The sequence below is a fragment of the Leptinotarsa decemlineata genome, unplaced genomic scaffold, assembly GCF_025532065.1.
Source record: "Leptinotarsa decemlineata unplaced genomic scaffold, Ldec_3_MD MMD2_tig00026340_RagTag_RagTag, whole genome shotgun sequence".
In the NCBI taxonomy this organism is placed as follows: domain Eukaryota; kingdom Metazoa; phylum Arthropoda; class Insecta; order Coleoptera; family Chrysomelidae; genus Leptinotarsa; species Leptinotarsa decemlineata.
In genome coordinates, this window is record NW_027412694.1 from 12450222 (window position 1) to 12474260 (window position 24039).

Below are 24039 nucleotides of genomic sequence, written 5' to 3' on the forward strand. Positions count from 1 at the left end.
ATGAGATTCCTACAACTGGAATCATAAGGAACAAATTGAATACTTTCGGCCATAACGTGAGCTGGTGTGACAAAACTGATGGTTCGAGAATGTATATGCATAACATGCCTGCAAACAAAGGATCGCGATCAATCATTGTGCATTGCAGAGGAAGTAAAGGATGGCTTTCGAATTCTTCGAAATTATGTGGAAAAAAACTTGAGGACTGCAATGTTGACTATCATAAGAACATGGAAGCTAATATTTTCGAGGAATGGTTTGAAAACACATTGATCCCAAATTTGGATGTGAATAGTGTTATAGTTCTTGACAACGCTTCCTATCATTCGCGACAGCTTATCAAAGCACCAACTACTTGAAGTTTAACAGACAAAAACATTTGAGAAAATGTATGCCCTTGATAGTATTGCTGAAAAGAATTAACACACCATACTAAGAATTACCCCATATTTTTGCGTTTTCAATTCCATTGAGTTGATTTGGGAAAATTTAAAACGAAGCGTCATGCGTAAAAGCAATTTTACAAAATTTGATAAGAAAATGATGGCAGAAAATGATTAAAAAAGTAATTTTAGTTGAAAAAGACTTAATGGAAATTAGAAACTTCCACATGAATGAATTCATTATTGACTTAAATGACAGTGATAGTGAAATAGAGAATATGGAAGATGAATTATTATCAGAAAATTTCGAAGAAAGTTAGTGAAGTGTTTTTGAAGCGATCGATTGTATATATTATATAGTTATTGTGATTCTTATATAATCAGATTATTAAATAACAACATTAGTTAGCTCCCTAACTATATTATCAAAGGGGAGCTTTCGGAAGGTAGGTTGCACTATATCGTTTACTTGAACTATATATATCGAGGTTGAAGAGTTTGGAAAGTTTCAAAACCGATTATTTTCAACACGTAAATACTGCGAGCAAACATTACCCGAACAGTAATCATTATAAATTTGGAGCTCAATTTTTTTAAACTATAATTGATTACCATTTATGTGAACAGTACGACCTAACGTATTATACAGGGTAAAACGCGATGACCGTCGGTTAGCCGTATTTTGGGAAATAGGATTTATATCCTGAAAATTATCAAATATCAGTTCTTTAATATGCTTTATCGAATGAAAATAATGACATTTTTCCAACACTTCTAGTTATACCGGAAGTTGGTTCAACCTTAATTCAAACGTAACACCCTAATCCACGATTCAAACAATTTTTCAACACCCTTTTTACCGTATTGTGATTCATTTGAGTTTGGTCCGAGTTGAAATACGTTCAATACGATGAAAATGATTGAAAAACAAGACAATGTTTTTGATGTGTCTTCATGAAGTTGATTCTTCTGAAAAATAATCCAAGAAGAGCAACAGAAATGGTGTGTTACAAGTAACTCATATGAATTAGACTTTTTTTAGAGGTGTAAAGTTCTTCCTACAATTATTTGTTTTAGAAATATTTCATTTCGTAATTGATTTTTACTTTTGTATCATAAATTCTTGTTAGAAAATTAACTTTTCATAACTCTATTATCGACTAATCGTCCAAATATCTATCTGCTTGGGTTTTTTATGTTAATTCTTTTATTTTTATTTTTACAGTAGCAAAATCAATACTCCTGACCGCTCTGGATTGAATGATTTCGTACAGTCAATCTCGTCTTGTGTTTGTAAATCTTTTTTACTGGAAAAATTCCTCACTTGTTTACTTTGCAGTAAATATTCAAGAGGTAGTGAAACCTCATGTGAATTTCTGGAACTGTATCTAGCGTTTCCTAATATGACTAATAACCAGTCCGTGCAAAGTTCATTTTTAAATCATCTGAAAATGGAATTTTTAACAGGTGATGATCGACTGTATTGCCAAACATGCGCCAAACTAACTGACTATTATATACTGGTGCCTCAGTATATCTGAGGCACCAGTCAATCTAATAATAACACTGATGAATTTCAAACAAAACTCAACCTCTGACGAAAGCAATAAACTCTTTCGAAGGTTCGAAATAGATGAAAATTTCAATCTAGCAGACCACTATTACAATATTCATGCAGTCATTGTTCACTGTGGTTCTGGCGTTGAATTTGGTCATTATTACGCATTGGTCAAAGACGAAACGGACTGGTTTAAGTTTGACGATAGTCATGTCACGAAGTGTTCTGGCAATGTATTGAATCTATTGGAGCCTTTGGAGACATCCCACATTCTATTTTATGAGAGAGAGGACATTGGCAGATCAAGATCTTCAGACGATGTGGTGCTGCAGGTTTTTCCGGGTTTTCCTGCAGCTGAAAGAGCAAATGCGCCACTGGAATCAATGAAGTCGCCCCGGAGCGCCAATTAATTCTTATTTTCATTGTTGTTTTACAATAAAATTTTTACTTAGCATTTTTGTATTTTTTATCGCATATCATTGAAATGTCCTCGTGTCTCCCGAAAAAAAAGTTTATTGCCGAAAAAACAGATGAATATTTAGAACGACAGAAACACTTGGAATGTTTCGAGTAAGTACTCATTGTTAACACTTTTATGGATTTAGCCAAAGAATTCGGGCACAAGTGGTTGATCCTTCTCGACTATATTTATGACCCCGGCCATATTGTCAGGGATGATTATTCAAAAAAGTTACTTCGCATACAATTTTTAGGCGAGGCATTCAGGCATTCTGTTCTGGGATTTCGGCCGAGAACTATTTCATTCTGTTCAGGGATTCCGGCCGGGAACTAATTCTAATTCTGATTCTCCTCACCACGAGGTTACACTGTTATTTTCTGTTTGTTATTAGTTGATGTTCATAAATGTTATCATTTATAAACGCTGTGTTCGTCTGATTAATAATTCACCTATCACGAATCTCGACAGAGGCTTTTGTTATGAAAGTTGCTTTTGATTGTCGGGATATACCTCAAATCAACCTCAATCCCACAATGTACGAGATATTGGTCAAATACTGATTTTTGAGGCATGTAACCTTTCCTATCACCACATTGACTGTGTGAACTTTAAAAAAATATCTTTACGTAAAAATAATCATGAGCCCGTTGAAAATCTTCGGTATATTTTTTCAGTACTCTATGTATAAAGCTACTGGGTTAACATCTGTTCTAGATAGGTAACACGAGTTTTTGTATCACTGGTAAAAATTCTAACTATAGTAAACTGATATATCGCAATGTATTTATTCTCGAAATCATTTTCTCCTATTTGACAGGAATTCATCTTCATCTAGCACATACGCTGAAAACCTCATCGCGGCACCTTCATTTATATCTCCTTTGCTTTTCACCGTGCTTGATTCAGAAATTTCACATCTATCCTCCGAATACGTAAGATCGTAAACGGCTAAAAAACAAACACGCCGCGAAACGATGTAGGTAGCAGGTAGAATGAAGAGGAGGAAGGGGGTCGAAAGGGGGGAACGCATTAGCGCCAAGCTTTTAGGCACGGTGAATGGCGCTGCCGACCGACTTGCCCATAAAACGAAAAGCACGCCCTGAATTTCGTAATATTCACGGCACAGGCCAGGATCGGCTTTGATTAATCTTGATTTTTGAATCTGGAAAAGTTGGTAAATAAGTCATACAGTATGGAGGGATGTGACATTATTAGTTATTTTCCAACCGACAGAAAGCAATGTGTTGTGATAAAGGGTAATCAGTCTGATAAAATAAGTTTAGGTCATAGAGCCCCGCAAGGTTCAGTTCTCGCCCCGCTACTCTTTATTATCTACACATCTACACTTCTCCAACATTCAGAAGTTTTTCAACATTCATAGATATGCAGACGACACTAACTTGTACTACTCCGATGAAGTAAATCATTGATCACGAAACATCGCTCAATAGTGATATGAAAAATCTTGTTCTCATTTCCCAGCAACACTGTCTGAACCTAAATCCTAGTAAATATGCTTCAATAATTTTTGTAAAAGCCTAAGATATTGGAAAGGGCGTAGATAATATCCATTTGCATATTGATGGACATTCTGTAGAAGTGACTGACGAAATATAATGCTTAGGACCTCAGATTTGTTTATCAAGTTAATACTCTCATTTGATGGTCATACGGTACACTAAAACAACTATATTCAAACAGAGACTATCTTAGTAAGTCACTCAAAATTACCCTTTCAGACGTACTGATTCCATCGATATCTTCTATGGCCCTTGTCTCGATTTCACAACTTCTACAAGAATTCAGAAAGTATAAAATGCTTCCATTAGACTTATATTCAGCCTGAATGGGGAAAGTTCCTCAATTTAGGTTATTACAGCAAATGCAAGTTTGAACAAAATAAAGTTGAGTTTAATTCATGAGTTTTTCAAATTCACTTCGAAAAGTATTCAAATTGATGTTTCAAATGTTGAGTTTTAAAGGGATTTGTTTCTAATTCACGTATAGGCAACAGCGCCTACATCAAGTTGAAATAATTTATACGTACCTTGATATTCTACTTTAAAAAAGGAAAATTATCTTTATAAATCAACAATTGAGGCAAAATATAAATTATAGTTCAATACCACCTCCACAAGCCACTTAAACAACAGTTGTTTTGTTATTTATTTATATAGAGGAAGATAGGTTAGGTGCACAAAATGTCATATGTCACAGAATGTCTCGAAACTTGGAACATAAGTAAACACGCCTCTGAAATATGTCATCTTTGTATCATACAGGTAACAGATTCATTGTCCTTTATCAGCTATAACCGATATTGCCAAATGATGAAATAGAAACGAATCCCTTTAAATGTTGAATGCATTATTGCATTCCTCTTTTTTGAGTTTTTTAATATTTTTTAAAGGAAAAGGTTGAAATGATAAGTTTAAAATGCGTTGTTTTAGAGCTCTTTTATGAAAACTACTTGATTTTCGTCAGGAGGAACATTCCCCATTAGAGAGATTATGTTGACCCCTTCAATCAGCGACTTGAATTGGTTGAAAATGCAAAACAGAAGGGAATTGCGTTTCACTAGTTTCATTCACAAGCTGATACAGAAACAGCAACCCACTTGTTTGGTGAAAAAACTTCTTGTCAGACATCAGACAAATCCAAAAAACCTTAAATTCAATGGTAATTTTAACATTCAGAATTATGACAGCCTACATCCAATTTTAGATTAACTTTGTTCAGATAATACTATTTCTATTTTGAACCGTTTTCGAGATAAACTGTTTCAAACGGAAACTGACGTGGTTTTCTTGCTCGTTTTTTTGAATTCATCACTTATTTTGGATATTCAACTTTTTTTTTATCCTTAGTAATATTTCTTTTTGATCCAGTTTTTAAACTGTCTCAGATCAGTCAATTCGAAATTGGTATGTACTTACCTTAGAAAAAGTTACAATTTGTATACATTGAGGTATTGGTCTCTGACGTACAACAGTACACATTAATATTTTTTAATGGTGTGCTTTGGAAAAATAAATAAACCAGACTTTCGTTGGTGGTTTTGACTGTTTGTGATAGCTACCAATTATAATAGAATAATGTCAAGATTAGGTTACAGTAATGAAGGTTTCTTGAATTTATTAATAATTTATGGTGAGTGCAATAGAATTGCAAGTAGAACATGCCGAGTATTTCATGAAAGATATCCACAACTTCCGAAGCCGAATAATAATGTGATAAATCGACTACTAAAAAACTGTAGGTTGAATGGAACCTTCCGTCCAAAAATCATTCGTAAGAAGACTGAAGTGGATGATGATGACAGTGGTATAACAGTTTTGGGATACTTTCATGCATTTCCAAATGCTTCTCTGCACGAGGCTGAAAGAGAGATAGGTATACCCTACGTGACAATTTGTCGAATTCTTAATAAGCATAAATGGCATCCTTATAAGTTCTACTGTGTCCAACATTTGAAAGAGACTGATTTACCTCGTAGAGTGGAATTCTTTGAATGGTTACTCGTCAAGACTCAAGAGGATGAACATTTCCTTGACAATATCATATGGATAGATGAGGCCAAGTTCACAAAAAATGGAGTTTTCAAAAGACACAACAGTCATTATTGGGCGCCAGAAAATCCCCATGTTGTTCGCCAAAGGGGTTTTCAAGAGAAATGGCAATTCAATGTATTTTGTACCATAAAGAATGAGTCAATTTTTTATATCGAGTTTTATGATGATAATTTGAATGCATCAAAATATGAAGATTTACTGAGGAATGGAATTCAAATGATTTTAAATAATAGACCAGGAAGAGAACGTGTATGGTACCAAATGAATGGTGCTCCACCCCATAATTCTCATTCAGTCAGCGAAGCTTTAACCGAAATCTTCGAAGACAGATGGATTGGTAATAATGGACCTTTTCGTTGGCCTCCTAGAACACCAGATGGCAATCCATTAGATTATTTCGTGTGGGGTTTCATTAAAAATAACGTATACTCTACTCCAATAACAACAATAGAAGATATGAAATCGAGAGTTACAACTGCTTTCAATAGTTTGACTCCAGGCTTGATCAGAAGCGCTACACATGACAATCTTTTGAAGAGATTACATGTTTGTTTAAGTAAAGGTGGAGATGTGTTTGAACATATTCTGAAATACACTGACGATTAAATTAACTCATTAATTTATGGGTTTATTATTTTCAGTTCGTGTTTCAGCGTTAATAAAACTATTGTTTGAAGAGAAGTTTCATTCGATGGTTGAGGAGTATTTTAATAATTATCTTTTCATTGTATTATCTGTAATTAATTGAGAAACATCAAACATCAAACATTACAAAAATGAGTGATGAACAAGGAAATCATGTCAATTTCCGTTTGAAAGTTTATCTCGAAAACGTTTCGAAATAGAAATAGTATTATCTGAACAAAGTTAATCTGAAATTGGATGTAGAGCTCAAAAATGTTGAAATATACAGGGTGTTCCATTTGAAAAAATTGAGTTCCACTAATTTTTTCATGAGATCAAAGTATCTGCATTTTTTGAAGACCCTGTATGAGGCAAATGAAAATATGACTCGGAGTGAAGATCCTCATAGTATCACTCCACTCCATTTCAAATTTGATCGTTTTAGTGCAAGAGAGTTCAAGATTATCAGCATTTATTAAAGTTCATGTTTGGTAAAAAAAATATCGAAATTAATTTATATCTTCTAAACGGTAATAGATAGGTATAGGGAAATAGTATATGAATTTGTTGAAAAAGTGATAATGAATCATAATATGATATTATATACGGGGTGTTCCATTTGAAAAATCAAAGAAGCCGCTACTTTATAGTAGAAGCGACAACGCCGCTTCGTCTGAAATATTTTAGGCGTGTAGGTCATATTGATTTATGCATACTGTGAAATTTTCAGGTTGATCCGTTGAATAGTTTGCCAGAAACGGCTAATTAATGCTCATCATGAAAAGCCCTGTATACTTTTATAGTCTTTAGTGCAAAAGTTGTTGTTTGCATGTGACAAAAATATCAACATTAGGAGTAATGGAACTTATCTTCAGTCTTAAGTTCTCTTCAACACTTATTCTGCTTCTATATTTATTTTTTATGTACAAGAGTTCAGAAAATCCACTCTCACACAAGTAACTCGTAACAAATGGCATCAAAAATAGCAGCGCTTGCCGGGAGAGCCAAGGGTACTTGGTTTCACATCCGATCCAGAAATTAGTTAGAGATTTCTCTTCAAAACAATCTTTCATGGAACTATCTTCTATAAGGTCGATAAAATTTTCTTTTAGTTCCAATTCATTTGGTGAGGTTCCCGAAAAAGGAGTCCACTTTTGAATAATCCTCAGAGAAATACTTCTTAAAGCTTTTTTGAATGCCTTCCAAATGATATCTTCAATCACATCTGGCATTGGAGATATTTCATTTTCTCCAAAAAATTATGATAGAGTGGGGAATGCAGATAAATTCTCCTCCTGTATTTGTGAACAGAACAGGACCAACTTTCTCTTGAAGGAGTTTATTTTGTCACTGGCTGTGAAGGCTGTTGTGTTTGGTCCCTGAAGCCCCAAGTTCAGAGTGTTGAGTTTGTCAAAAATGTCGGCTAGGTAAGCCAATCTTGACAACCATTCTTCATCAGCAAACACATTTTTTCATATCATGATTTTTTTCACTTAAAAACATGAAAACTCCTGATCTCAGTTCGAAGAGACGCTTCAAAATTTTCCCGCGAGATAAGGTAAAAAATGAAACATCCTTTGTTTACCATTTGTACTATGTGGAGATTCCTAGGTGAAATTTCTAAAGTGTTTTATTGTTTTATTACCTAGGAATTATAAATTCCAATGTAATAGAAAAACATAGTTGTCAAGTCGTTCACTGGGTTATGGGTATTTCGTTTTTCCAGCGACCCGTAAGTTGAGTAATGTTTGCTATCAACAGCATGTTGCTCACATCACTCACGCGTACTTCCTGAAAGGTTCCCGCGTACCACTAGTGGTACGCGTACCACCGATTGGGAACCCCTGATCTACACTAACAAAAATGTACCTACTCTTCAAAGTTATATACAGGGTGTAACTGAATAAGTGTAAAACATTTAAGGAAGTGATTCCTCATCGAAAAAAAGATAGGATCTTTCATATAAAAAAACTTCATTGGAGCATCCCTTGTTAAGATACAGCCCCTTAAAGGGGGTACATAAAATTTGTACAACAATTTTTTTCACAAGCACTAAAAAAGTTACAATATTGAAATTAACCTGACGTTTTGTACTACCAAAAAGACACTTAGCCAGTAATTTATTTGGTTTACCTCATGGTTGTAAGGGGTGGAAAACGCAACACCTAAAATTTATTTCCAATGTAACTTTTCGTCTTATTATTTGTTTACCATTTAAAAATTTATTTCCGATAGCTTGTTTCATTCTAAACAAAAAAATGTCTCTTGGGTTTTTTGCCCAAAATAAACCAGTTCGCAACAAAAAATTATTTTACGAACAACTACAGAGATACATCGCCATAAATGCGAACTAGATTTATTGTTATTTTGTAGCTAGTACCTGCATCAAACGAGTAAAGGGTAATGAACAAAACTAATTTATTAATAACAAAACACACAACATGTATAAATCATAGTAAATGTTCAATATGTCTACCTTCAGACATTACGCATGCGTCTAGACGTCGGGGCATTGAGCCACGTATTCGCTCAAATATTCCTGGAGTCTCTCTGATTAACCCTGCACGCATCGATGATGCAGTTTCTTAAGTCCTCTACATCGCGAACAGGAGTACGATAAACCAAATGCTGTAAATGGCCCCAAATAGGGAAATCGAGAGGATTGAGATCCGGGGATCTAGCGGGCCAGTTCTGTGGTCCTCCTTGACCTATCCACTGATTTGCATATGTTTCAGTTGATTGCTGACGTGCTAATTGACTAAAATGGGCGGGAGCCCCATCATGCATAAAAAACATATCCCTTCTGACGCCCAAAGGAATTTCCTCCAGCAGTACTGGATGCACTTCTCTTGAAAATTGAACGTATGCCTCACCATTTAATCGAGGAGGTAGAAAATGAGGCCCAATTAAATCATCCCCAATAACTCCGAGCCACACGTTAAGAGAAAACTGTTCTTGATGGTTAGTTTCGACAATAGCGTGAGGGTTTTCATCAGCCCATATGTGGTAATTATGAAAATAATAATCTTGTCCCGAGAAAAACTACATTCGTCTGTGAATTCTTTCGTCTTCAGAAAGTCACAATTTCTTCTAATCATTTCCAGCATCCAATTGCAAAATTCAAGACGGTTCGGAAAGTCTCGCGGTAACAGTGCCTGTACTCGTTGCAGATGGTAAGGGTATAAGAGTTGTTCCTTTAAAATTCAAAATATTAGGTTGTTCTTCAATCAAATTAAGTACTGCTTCTCAAGCTGTGGTGTTCGTACTTCTCGATGGCGACCACAATCCTGCGTTCTTTTGTCGAATGAACCATATTCTCGTAATCGTTGATGAAATCGAGCAAATATTCTATGTGAAGGATGCTGTCGTTGAGGATACATTTCAGCATATCTTCTAGAAGCTTCTAACCCATTTCCCTGCGACAGACCGTAAACGTAATGCATATCAGCCATTTCCTCAATTGTGTTTGCCATTTTAATAACAAGTGAACAACAGAACAACAACACACAATTAGTATTAATTCAATTTCGAAAATTCACAAATTGACAGCGTCATATCAATCACTATCGCTAATAGCGACCTACTAGATAGATTAGTTTCATATTTTCGCATTTATGACGATGTATCTCTGTAGTTGTTCCTAAAATAATTTTTTGCTGCGAAATGGTTTATTTTGGGCAAAAAAACCAAGATACATTTTTTGTTTAGAATGAAACAGGCTATCGGAAATAAATTTTTGAATGGTAAACAAATGATAAGACAGAAAGTTACATTGGAAATAAATTTTCCACTCCTTACAACCATGGGGTGAACCAAATAAATTTCTGGCTAAGTGTCTTTTTGGTAGTACAAAACGTCAGGTTAATTTCAATATTGTAACTTATTTAGTGCTTATGAAAAAAATTGTTATACAAATTTTATGTGCCACCTTCAAGGGGCTGTATCTTAACAAGGGATGCTCCAATGAAATTCCTTTATATGAAAGATCCTATCTTTTTTTCGATGAGGAATCACATTCTTAAATGTTTTACACTCATTCAGTTACACCCTGTATAGTGTAAGGTTCCATTGTGAAAAGTAGTGTTTTCCTTCGAAAGCTTCTTCACTATTTAACTCACCCCTCAAAATTCTTGCTCAACTAATTTGATATCATTGAAATTCCATAATGAAAACACTTATAGCAGATGATTTGGTCTATTACACTGAAGCCGATTCTGTCTCGGAACCACTCTCGGTTGTTTCTGCCCCATCAACATCGCTCGTTCCTGCCCAACCCGTCCGCATCCATCCACCTATCGATCATACACGTGTTTCATTTGTCTCCGTTGGATGTCTTGTCTGTAATTTGTGAAGTCGCGGTGGCATCGCACGTTATTTCCTTTTGCCTCTTGTGTTGTCTGAGCGCTACCGACGATACCGCTAGTTCGAGCAGGCAGTTTTATTGAGAAGTGTACGGACGACTGAACTTTGATCACCAAATTCAGCCGGTTTGGCGAGCAGTAATAGCTACTAATAAACAAGTCACCATGTAGAAGATGGAGCTTGAGATTCTCGAAACTTATGATTTTTCACATGTAAATATTACGACCAAACGTAAACCGAATAGTAATGGTTTCAATTTCATACCTCTAAAGGTTGACAGATATACAAACACTGCTGTAGGGTTTTTCCTACAACTACTTTGTTTAGAAACATTTAATTTCTTCATTAATTTTTATTTTGTATTATAAATTTTTGTTAGAAAATTAACTTTTCATAACTGCATTACCAAGCAGTCGTACAAAATATCCATCTGCTTGGGTCTTTATGTTAATTCTTTTATTTTAATTTTTACTTATCATTTTCGTATTTTATCATCGCATATCATTGAAATGCTCTCTTTTCTCGAAACGAAAGTTTATTGCCGAAAAACAGATGAATATTTAGAACGACAGTCACTTCTTGGGATGTTTCGAGTAGGTACTCATTGTTAACACTTTTATGGATTAAGACAAGGAACTTGGGCCCAAGTGGTTGATCCTTTTTGACCATATATATCACCCGACCATTTGTCGGTAATAATTTTTCGAGACTTACTTCGAACACATGAACACATTTCTTAGCCGATGCATTCATTCTGTTCTGGGATTTCTGCCGAGAACTATTGCTTATTCAGGGGTTTCCGCCGAGAACTAAACCTGTTCTACAGTCTCCTCACTGACTGAAAAAAGACAGCGTTAGTTCCTCGAGGTTCCTTTTTCGTGTTTAGTTTGTCAATGTGTTTGGTTATTATTCATAAACGCTGTGTTGGTCTAAATAATAATTCACCAATCACCATTCCCTACACTGCGACCAAACGTAAATAGGATAGTTTTTTCAATAAATTCAGCGTCAGTGAATTCTAGTCCGTTGGTTAATTTCAACAATTTCACTAATAATTCCCAAAGTATCGACATTCTGAGAAAACTCATAATGACGTTTTAACCAGATTTGTCTATAAAATAAGGCGATTTAAGCTATTTTTCATGCTCGGACACGTGTCTCAAACATACGTTCACAATTCAAGTTGTTTAGTATGCTTAGTTTGTTGGTGAGAAGCATAAAAGTCAGAAATGTTTTGCGTGTTCGGCGATTTTCTGCTATCGAACAAAATGGATCAAATAATTTGCATCAAAAACACTTGAAATGTTAACAGTGGCATACGGTGATTGTACTCTGAGATAGAAAAATGTTTACAAGTGGTACAAGCTTTTCACGAGAATGAATAACGAAGACAGTTAAGAGAATTGTTATGCAGAATCGTCCAATCACTATTAAAGAAGTTGCTGAAGATGTCGGCGTATCGGTTGGCTCAAGTCATGCAATTTTTTCGAAAATTTTGGGCAAATTGTTGAATAACGTCAACGGCGATCCAGATTTGCTCAAAAAAATCATAACTGGTATGTAAATCATGGTAAAGAATTATGACATCAAAACTAAAGTCCAATGATCCCAAAGGAAAAGCCCAGGAGAGCCAAGCCCACAAAAGCACGCCAAGTTCGATCAAATATCAAGGTTTTGCTCACTGTTATCATCATCAAGTTATGCGCCGCTTGTGAGAAACACGAAAAGAACGCTCGGTATGGTGGAAAAACAATTCATAGCTTTTGCAACATGATGATGCACCTGCTCCAAAAACAACACCGTAACCGTAATCATGCCTCAGCCACCATATTAACCAGATTTCGCTCCTACGACTTTTTCCTGTTCCCGTGAAAGACAGCGACGATTGCGACGATTGAGAAGATGAAAACCGAATCGCTGAGAGAGTTCAGGGACATACCAAAAAATGCATATCAAAACCTCTTCGAGGATTGGAAAAACTCTGGCACAAGTGTATTATAAGTATTATAACTGAGGGGGGTTCCTTGAAGAGGATAAAATAGAAATTGATGAATAAATAATCATTTTTTGAGAAAAATTTAAATTTACCTTATTTTTTAATAGACCTCGTATAGTTCATTGCAATCTAGAAAACCGATTCAATGCAAAATTTGGATTATTGTAACTTTTCTGAAAGAAAAAATATTGTTTTTCCAAATTTTAACCAACATTTCCCGAACTATAAAATTACGACAAAAATTTATTGTTCTTGTTTTCAACTGTTAATATTTTTAATACTTTGAGATGAACATTATCAATTTTTAATATTTTTAACACTTTCCACCAATATTTTCTGAACTAAAGCAATATCTGCCTAACTATAATGTTTAATTTTTTTTTAATTTTCTAGTAGCAATAAAAAAGTTTTATAAATTCCTGGATATGTCCAGATTTTAACCCAACTTATTTCACGTGACCAAATTTTCAAGGCAAGAAAACAATTATGAGGCACTTGGTTACACAATTTCCTAATTTATTCATTGTACGAAAAAAAATTACCTTTGTTATGGGACTCGTAGAGATAAATAAAATTAATCTCTTTTGAAAATGGTCAAAATGAGATTTTTTCAATTTTTAACATGCATTTCCTGGTTATATTAAGGAAAAGTGTAAAGAAGTGTTATGTTCAATTTTTTTAATAGGAACACAAAGGGTTTTCGACATTTCTTGTTTTTAGCTACAAGATGTCTCTCCTCGACGAAAATTTGTAAGTCAATAAAAATCACAATTTCTGAAATCATTTCCGAACTATTAGAAATATGAAAAAACTGTGGATCTACTAAATATTCCCACAATATCCACTGGTACTGATTCACATTTGTGAATGAGAATGCTCGCGACATCTACAAATCGGAGGAAAAACTTCGTCCTAAATGGTTGGTTCATTGCTACCAGAAAACTACCAGCTTGGCATCGGCGAGGCCGTCAGAGGGCGCTGGAGGGCGAGAAGTCAAGATAGTTTAACATTTAAACAGCTATTTAAGTGCCTGAGAGATGGATAATTTGATTATGGTTTGTTTTACAAACTAAGACTAAGTTCGTCCTGCGAGGTTCTGACATAAATAAGGTGTTAATAACATAATTCGTAAATAGCTCCGATTACAAATTTCCAAATGATAACCATATTCTTCCCAAATGACTTATGGGGCGTGGGAATTATTTTAGTCCAAATTATTAGGAATTGATAAGGCAATATGCATGTGGAAGGAACATTCAAATAATGAAATGTGAAAAATATCATGGGCAGCTAAATTAATAGAGAACCTGCTGGAGTATAATCAAGGGCAAACTGAAAAATTCACCCCAAAAAGTTACTTCCTTATATAAACCACTAGAGACTTGACTTTGAGAAGTCAAGGAGTCTAGTCGCGTTATTAGAAGCAAGTCAGTTTGTGCATTTCAACTTCGAGAAGTTGAAAAGTCCAGTTGTTATTGACTTTGAAGTTAGTCAATATTGTCTACGTATTTTATTATCGAGTTTGAACAACTTTTAGTTTGAATTTTAACTGCTGAAAAAGTGTTCTCAAGTTACAGCGTTTCTAAAGTCTGAAGTGTAGACTTATAATAGTCATCGTTGTGTTGCTCAGTTGAGCAACATTAGTTAAGTTCCTGCATTATTAAACTGAAGATAGATATTTCCGTGAAGCTGTATAACAGAGGAGTGATTCAATTACCTTGGGTATTGGTTGCAGAATAGAGTTGTACACACAGAGTTGACAAAGGCAATTCGGAGTCAAGTGTAATTTACACCAAAATTACTTCCTAATTGAATTCGATCTGCATCACAAAGTAATACATAAAAAATCAGCTTTTCTCAAGGCTACTCGAAAAAAACAATAGAACTTTTCAGTTCTAATTAAGTGAATTCGTTATAGTGGTTCCTGCCAGGACATCCAGTTAGCCGAGGGAACAAAGGAAGAGGCTTGTGTTGCCGTATTTACAGTACCCTCAGTCATTACAGCCAGAAGTACGCCTAACGGCATTATCTACGAGAGTTTTTACGTGAAAGCTCTCATAGCACTGAAAATCGGAGGCTTTAAACGCCCCTGAGTCCCCGGGGACTTTTCTCGTCATCAGGATAGGTGTTAGGCAGGTAAATTCGTGACTTGTGTATTTTCTAGGATCAGGGATCGTTAGGGAAACTTCCAGTCCGGTCCCAGCGGCCAACGTGGTGACTGGTCGTACCCCCGCGATTTTTATTTGAGAGTAGTTTTCTCTTAGGGAACTTGAAAAAACTCGAAACTTTTATCTTTGAAGTTTTATTTTCTCGCGTTTAATCTATATCGCAAAAGAGATCCTCCGGGAGTCACGGGGACTTCTCGGCTCTGGTCTTGCTGGGATGCTCGGCGTCGACGAAAGGACCTACTTGCCTGGCCGGGCATGAAAAGTCGACAATCGTGAGAAAATGAATAGCGATTTTCATTTTCAAACAACGCCGAGTCGTCTACTTGTTGTATTAATAAATTTTGCCTACAAACTGAAAAAGTTCATATTTATACTTAGCTTTTCTAGTGGTCAACGTTTCGGAAAATAATCCTTTTCCGTTTTCAAAAACTGATAGCTCTGATTCTTTCGATAAAAAGAGGGAGAGAGAAAAATATACTTTATTGTCCAAGAAATCGAGTTCTTATCGACAAATCATGTTAGGAAAAAAATATTGAAGGGTGCTTTTTTAAATATACAAAAGATTTACAAAAGTAGAACAATCCTATACTAATTAGTTGAAAAATGAACATATGTCAAATATAGATAAAATGAGTGGGTATATAAAAAATATCACATAAAAACTAACTGAAAAAGCAAATAAAATATAAATAATACATACTGAGAATAAAATCATATCTAAAATAGAATCATAGCAGAGTTTCACTGTAAAATTCCTCGAGATCATAGAATGCTTTTTTGAGTAGAGCTTTTTTTATTATTTTTCTGAATTTGTATTAAATTTTCTCATTTATTTCGGAGGGTACGTGATTATATATTTTTTTGCTTTCATCTACCCAAAAGCATAAACACATTAACAACCTTGTTTGCCGATGATGCTACCTTCGCAACCAGAATCGAAAAGAATTCTACAGAAATCGATGAAATAATAGGATCGATCATCAATCAAGCTACTGAGTGGTTCACGGCAAACAAACTAAGTTTGAACACACGCAAGAGTCAGACACTTATTTTCAATACCAAGTATACTGCCACTCAGAGCGTAAAATTTCTAGGACATATCCCAATTTAAATTTAAAACTTCATGTAGATCAATTAACAAGCAAGTAATCAAAAGCAATATTTGCAATTAGACGAATGAAATCGCTAGTGAACTTGGAGGCAGCCATCTCTGCTTACCATGGAATATTTCGCTGCATTATGACTTACGGTCTAATTACTCTGTACTGTAATAATTACTGTAACTGAGGCCAATCTTGCCACACTCAGTCGATACTTATTATCCAGAAAAAGGGCCATTGAAGCTCTGGCTGGTATAACTCAGACTGAAAGCTGTAAACCATGGTTCATTAAGTTTAAAATACTGACACTTCCGTCAGCAATTATTTGCAACAAACTAATCTATATAAAAACGCACATGCATTTGTAGACACTTAATGGAAATACACACAATTATCAGACTAGAATGAGATCCCATATTGCTATTCCAAATAACAGATTAACCTCTACGAATAAAAAACGTATTGGTATCAGATTATTCAACTCTCTACCAGACTTTATCAAAGAAGCTCCAATAGCCATTTTTAAAGCAAAACTGAAAACTCGCTTACAATGCTCTGCCTATTATGACATCTCTGAATTTAGATTTCCTCAATGTTACTCGATAAACTGTGTGTAACATTATTGAACCCATTTTAACAAACATGTAAATAAATTTTATAAATTTTGAAATTTGGAATCCAAAAAACAGTGTCATGAAAATGTAAAATAATTATTGTGAAATCCAATGTATATTTTAATCATAAACAAATTTTATTTAAATTTAGGATTAGGTGTAGTCAATGACTTGTCAAAACATTATGTCGTGTATTACTGACCAATAATAGTATATTATGCAACGATCATGTAATGATGGTTATTAAGACACGAGCATTAACCGGGATACGAAACGAGCCGAAGGCGAGTTTTGTATGGTATATGCGAGTGTATTAATAACCATTACATGAGAGTTGCATACACTATTTTTTCTAAACCCTATAAATAATGAAAAACTATAAATATTATATTTGTATTGAACACATTTACAGTAATTAACTCATATTTTTTTAAAAAAACACAAACTAAATGGTATTATCATGGATATATGAAAACTATAAAGATTCTAATTATATTTATATTGAAAATAACAACTGTAATTAATCTGATCTTAAAAAAATATTGGAGTCGATGGTATTCCTTCTATATCGCTGTTTTCAGATATTTTGATAGTATAGGTAGGTAATATGAAAACTGATTTTGACAAATAAAGCAATTAGTTACTTAGGTTAGAATCTAGGACAAACAAAGGAACAGGATTCTTGATTGAAAAATTATGGGTTTCTATTGGTTGATAATCTGTATCGTTATGAAAAATCTGTATCATAATGGATATCATTAAGAAACGGATTATAGTCATATAAATGTATTGTTAGAGTACGGGTGTAGAAAAAGTACAATATAATAAAGCAGAGAGTCCTTTGTCAAAGTAGATTTCAGAATAGGGAGAGGTTTTTTATTTTCCAATAGTTGCCTTGTAACATATTTCACTTGACTGCTTGATTTTGGGGTATCAACGGTATTGAGGTTTTTGTGTATTAGACATTAGAAAAAATGCAGGTGAGGATTAGAATGCCCTTGCTGATAAATAATGGTGTACAGAGTTCACGCATTGGAGCTTCACATAGCTAACTGCCCTTTTTTGTAGGACAAACACTGATTGTAGTAATTGTTGACTAGAAAATCCCCAAAAGGCAATTCCACATGTCAAATGAGCCTCAATCATAGAGTAGTAAACCATCTTCACTGTAGATGTGCTCAGTTCATTTGAGACAAGTCCAAGTGCATAATATCCCGCCGCTAGTTTCTTTTGTCAATGCTCTAATATGCAGATCAATTTTCAGTTTGTCATCAATAAATACTCCTTGGAATTAAGAAATATTTTTTGTTTTTTAAAGTTTGTCCATTTAGTATCAAATGATCATGTTTGATTTCTTTGTATTAAAATATAAGTACTTCTTCACTGAGGATACACTACAAAAAACACACTTTGAAAATGAGGTAATAGCCGAAACTAGTCAATAAAGAAATAGCGTGGAAAATAGACAGAAGTGTGTTTTTGTAGTGTATCCTCAGTGAAAATATAAGTAATTGAAATCACACCATTATTTTTTGACACTTCAAGATCACTAGTGATAATATATTTCAATTGCTGAGCATTTTTACCATACCAAAGGATGACAGTGTCATCTGCAGAAATTGTAAAATTTCCTCTAATTGGAATGAAGGCCAGATCATTTGAATACAAAAGGAAAAGAATTGGACCCAGAACTGATCTCTGTTGGACACCAGATAAGATCTCTTTACTGGATGATAGTTGTCCATTCGATTGTACTATTTGTTTTCTATTACTCAAGTACGAGGCAAACCAGTCATAAAAGGAGTCTATTATTTAGACAATTGAAGGCTTTTGAAAAGTCACAAAATACTGCTACTACAGTTTCCCCGTTGTTGAGGTTCATATAAGCATACTCAAGAAAATGAAAGATTGAATTATTGGTGCTTTTTGAACTTTGAAAACCAAGTTGGGTGTTCGATGAAATTTTATGAGTGTCTGAAAAGGATGGTACCCTTTTTTTCACAAGTTTTTGAAACATTATCGAAAGTGTTGAAAGTTAAGGGATTGGTCTGTTATTGCTTGGATCTACTGAATCACCACCTTTGAATAGTGGAAAGAGCTATTTTGAGATATGTGGGAAATTTTCCAAGTGCAAATAGTCTCGGGCAAATGATTCAGATATGTCTTTTTTATATATTTCAATACACTCTGATGCTTTATTCAATATATCATTTCAATAAACTCTAGTGCTTTATTCAATATATCACTATCATTTAAATTTTATAAAGTGGCAGGTTGCAAAACATAGAAATTGAAAACAATTTCATTCATTGGAAGGAAAAGCAATTTAGGTTGATAAATAATGATGCCCAATAGTCAATTAAATATGTTCACTTTGAACAAACTTTCAGGATCCTGAAAACGCTCATCTTCGCAAAGTACGTCAAAATGGCGATTCACATTCCTCTGGCGAGTTTTAGAAAACTCAGGGTTGATTGATGGACCACTTTTCTGGTGCACTATTTGCTTCCTTTTCAAAATTTTCAAATTTTGCCAATTGCCAATTCTTCCAAACGTTTTAAAGCATTTGAAAGATTGTGGCTTTCTACTGAAGTACTTCAGAGGCTGAATCGATAGTTTGTAGAGTTTTGCAGTAAAAACCCAATAACATAATAAAATTGTAGTTCTCAATCTTCTTATGTGAAGTGGCTTCATTTCTTTCATCTGATTTGCAATTTAACAGAATCGTTTTCGTTGGCGCTTTTTGGACTTCAACAAAACGAACTTCAAAGCGAAAATAACATCATTATGTCCTGCCCATCTAGTAGGTTAAATGTTTTTAATGTTATTGAAGTTGAAGACTCCCTTTCTTTATCAAATATAAAACTTGATATGACATTCCGTTTTCGTCTTTCTCGATCATACAATAACAGTAAAGTTTGCACATTTGATCCCTTATTGAGATATCTTGAGTCATATCGAACATGATAGAGTAAAATGGTGCAGCGACCATTTCATTTATGAGTGCATTTTCTGCTGTTAAAACCAGAACAGAAATGAGGTCATTTTGTACGAATACAATTTGAACAAAAGCAGTGCCGAAACAGCCCGCAAAATTAACAAGGCATTTGGCAATGATAGTGTCAATGAACGGACTGTTTAACCTTGGTTTTAGCCTCGAAAATGATCCCCGAAGTGGTCAGTAATCCAGAACGAGGATTTGAAGACTCTGGTGGAGACTGACCCATCACAAATGGTGCATGGGATGGGCATCAGCTCCCATGCTTTTCTTAATGGTTTATAACATATTGTAGAGGTCAAAAACTCGAAAAGTGGTTGCTCCACGATTTGAATGGTCACGTTTTGAGGTCTGTTTTTCTTTGCTTACGTGAAACCAAAACGATCCTTTCTTGGATCGTTCAGTACAACAGTTGAATACTGATACACTTCCCAAAGGCGAAAACCTACTATAACTTTCTGCAACAAGACCAAACCATCACAGCAGAGTCCTATTGTGAAGAAATCGACGAAATTTACAGAAAATTGCGTCAACAGCAGCTGGCACTGGTCAACAGAAGAGGTCCGATTGATCTCCACGATAGAGCCCACCGTCCAAAAATTTAATGAATTGAGCGTCGAATATCTGCCTCACCGACTCCCTAGACCTCTCACCAACCAACTACCATCTTTTCAAGCACTTCGATAACTTTCTCACCGGTAGAAACCAATCAGGACCAGACAAAAACGGCCTTTGTCAACTTCATCAAATCCCAAGTACACAATTTCAATACTGCCGGAGATTATTGCCTTGTGTTACTTTGGCAAAAGTATAATGTTTCAAATGACGCTTATTTTGATTGAATTGAATTGGTATTCACTGAGATATTACATTTAAAAGTAGACTCATAAGAACGGACAAAACTTTTGAAACAACCTAATAATTCTGATCTCCGTTTTGGTTTCCCACTCAAACATGTCTTAGCTTCTTTGCCTTCAAGTAAACTTGATATTTTCAATTATAATGCACATACCCGAATAATTTTAATGAACATTTTTGATGTTCAATGATACTTCTTTTTATTAATACTGATAACGATGTACTCACCAACAATCGGGTATTTAGAAGATCAATAACTGGTACCAACCGATTTGAGAGAATAACATATTCACAATTATTCATACCGTCTACCCCTTTACAAGCTGTTTGCCATAAATTGCAGCATATAATCAGGGTTCTGTAATGAAAGAAATATATATAAATGTAGGAAGGACCATATATGTACTTTGATATTGATGAATTTTAGAAAACTCTCACTAACTTGGTAGAGATTGATGTATTTCCATCTTGCCCCAAAGCAAGCAATTTTCCCAAAACGGCAAATCCTCCTACACTCTGGAAAACTAACAGATCATTTTTGATGCCCTTGCTTAGCAGTCGGGTCAGTTCATTCAATATCCTATCAAGCTGGCTCGAACTGGCAGGAGACAAACCCTGACTCGCCTGACTGGTTATAGAGCCAATGGTGTTGATACTCCTATTGAGACTTCTCTTGTTTGTGCCGTCCAACACGTCGGGTTTATAACCTGTAATTTCAAATGACAGAATTGTTTATAAATGTAACAGTAATTATTGTGTATAACAACATAACTCCATCTCTGAATAGTTTTGCAACGTGAAAACTGGATAGTATAATTGGTTGTTCAATATCAATATTGAATCACATATCACTTTGTAGAGTACTCATTTATAATCTTTTTTATTCTTTGTTATCCCTGATAGGTCAAAGCCAAAAATTTCACAGATAATACAATTCTATTGTATATATATACACTATATATTGATGTGAATAATCAGCTGCTTCCATTGTCAAAAAGTACTAAGTTTTTGGGTGTTGAAATTGACAAAAATCTCAATTTTAAAGTACATTGTGATGGCCTCATACCAAAATTGCATTCTTTAGCATTCAAGCTACGAAATCTTAGCTATATTCTCAGTCTAGATCAACTAAAAATTATATACTATGCTGAAGTGGAGTCGAGATTGCGCTATGGTGTACGTTTCTGGGGTTGGTCAACCAACGCAGGTAAAGTTTTTTTGGCTCAAAAAAACATCATCAGAAGTATCACTGGTATAAGTTACATGGAGTCCTGTGAACCTTTTTTCAAGAAATTACAAATACTGACTTTACCCTGCTTGTACATAATGGAAATTTGTGTCTACTTTTTTCAAAATAGAAGTCAATTTCCTTTAATAGGCTCTACTCATACAATTAACACTAGGCCAAAAAAAATATATCAAGTTCCTCTAGCTCGAGGGCGGATTGCTCTTAAAGGTCCTAATGTTGCAGGTCCTCGTTTGTTCAATATTTTACCAAATGAAATAAAAGAAAGCAAAACATTAGAGATGTTCAAAACAAAGATTAAAAAATTTTTAGTTCTGAATGCGTATTACAGTGTTGATGATTATTTAACGTAAGTGTATGTGTGGTGTGTGCATGCGTTTTCGTGTGTGCTTCTAGTTTTAGTGTAGTAGGTAGTTTATAATTTTAGCTTTACTGACTATTCCTAATACAATTACTTATGAAATTGTCGAACAGGAAAATAAAGGATTTGATTTGATTTGATTTGATTTGATTGTCTGTGCTTGGGACTCCATTAATTTCAACGCGGCTCGACTGCATGTATGAAACCTTCATCTAAGAGCCTCATTGAAATTAACGAGTCCTTAGTACTCTGCTGTTTGGTCTATATTTTGGGGAATAATAGGATTCATATATCCTGAAAATTGCTAAAAATGGATTTTTCAATATGCTTTATCGAATGAAAATAATGACATTTTTCCAACACTTGCGGTTATACCGGAAAATGGCACCAACTTCCTTAATTCAAACGTAACACCCTATATATTTTCACATCTTTCAATGTCTGACATACTTCTATTGTGAGTTTATGAAATATGGTGTATACCAAAAATGAACTGTTCTCGAGATATTCATTTGTTTACTCAAAAAACTAGGTATATTCGCTCTCGAGTGATTGCCCCATAAAAGTCAAAAGTTTGATAGAATACATAATTGAGCTATTATTGATTGATCAAAATATTTCATTCCTTCGTCTTGTAGAAGTAACATTTCCAAAATGTTATACAAGATGTTTGGAATCGATGCCTAATTCTGATGATATAAAAATGGGCGAAAACTCAGTTTTTTCCAAATTGAACACCCTAATCGAAACCAAAGATGCTCTTATTTCTTGACTAATTTTTCCTTTAATAATTTTTCCTGAAAATGTTTCACTTGAAAATATTCCTGAATGAAACATTCTATGGTTCATCATTGATATCATTTTGGGTTCTTCAAAATTTTCATAATTGGCTCCTACTGCCTTTTGAGGAGTAAAAACTCCACACCTTAAGTTTTCACTATTATAAAAAAAATAAAATCGTTCTCTCCTAACTTTAAGAAACAGGGTCCAAACTAAGCACCCCTACTACGAATTTATTCAAAGTAGTTTAATGAAGGAAAATATTTATACTTTTTCCAGCTGTAGTAAAATATTCAAACCCAAGTAATATGCAATTCATATAAACAGTGAAAAATCTCGGACTCTATGGTACACAGAAATATTTTAATTTCAATTACTGAATGAATATTAAAATAGCTGAACATCAACAAAACCTTTGACAGTGTCAGGCATGAGGGTTCACTGGATATTATAGCTTGTCAGATCATCTTTGTTCATGTCCCTAAGCATACCCTGAAGCTGCTGGATCCTGTCCAGAAAAGAGCCATCCGCCTGAGTGGAGAAAGGAATATCAGGTGCAACCTTGATAGTCTGGAACATCGAATAAAGATTGGGGATTTGTCTCTCTCTCTACTACGGGAGGTGTTCAAGTGACTCAGCACATTTAATTTCACCATATCAGAAATAAGCGACGGATTGTGGCTGCTCATAGTTTTGAGGTTCAACTCAATACACCTCGAACTTCACTCTTTATGAACTCTTTCATTTGGAGAACTACATTATTGTGGAATAAACTTCCTGAGAAAGTTTTTCCAAATGGAATTAATATCCAGCGATTCACAATGTGAATCGCTACTTTCCCACAGGCACCGTTCTTAGAGCGCCTTAAGGATTTTTCTGTAGTGCTTTTGTTTTGTCCTTAAAAAAATGTTACTCTCTTGGATACTCATACCATCAAACCATAAATTCGTATTGTCTCC

The 24039-nt window shown here is 34.6% G+C and overlaps 1 protein-coding gene across 1 annotated transcript in view; it reads right to left on the reverse strand.

Annotated features, from left to right (window-relative positions):
• The window catches only part of LOC141485860 (S phase cyclin A-associated protein in the endoplasmic reticulum-like), a 252152-nt gene extending 230134 nt beyond the window's left edge, over window positions 1–22018 (reverse strand). The window contains exons 1-3 of the mRNA XM_074183413.1: window positions 22006–22018; window positions 21136–21400; window positions 20922–21051 (exon numbers count right to left, since the gene is read on the reverse strand). Coding sequence (XP_074039514.1) covers window positions 20922–21051; window positions 21136–21400; window positions 22006–22018 — 408 coding nt within the window. The remainder of the gene's footprint in view (window positions 1–20921; window positions 21052–21135; window positions 21401–22005) is intronic.
• Between the last annotated feature and the right edge of the window lie 2021 nt (window positions 22019–24039).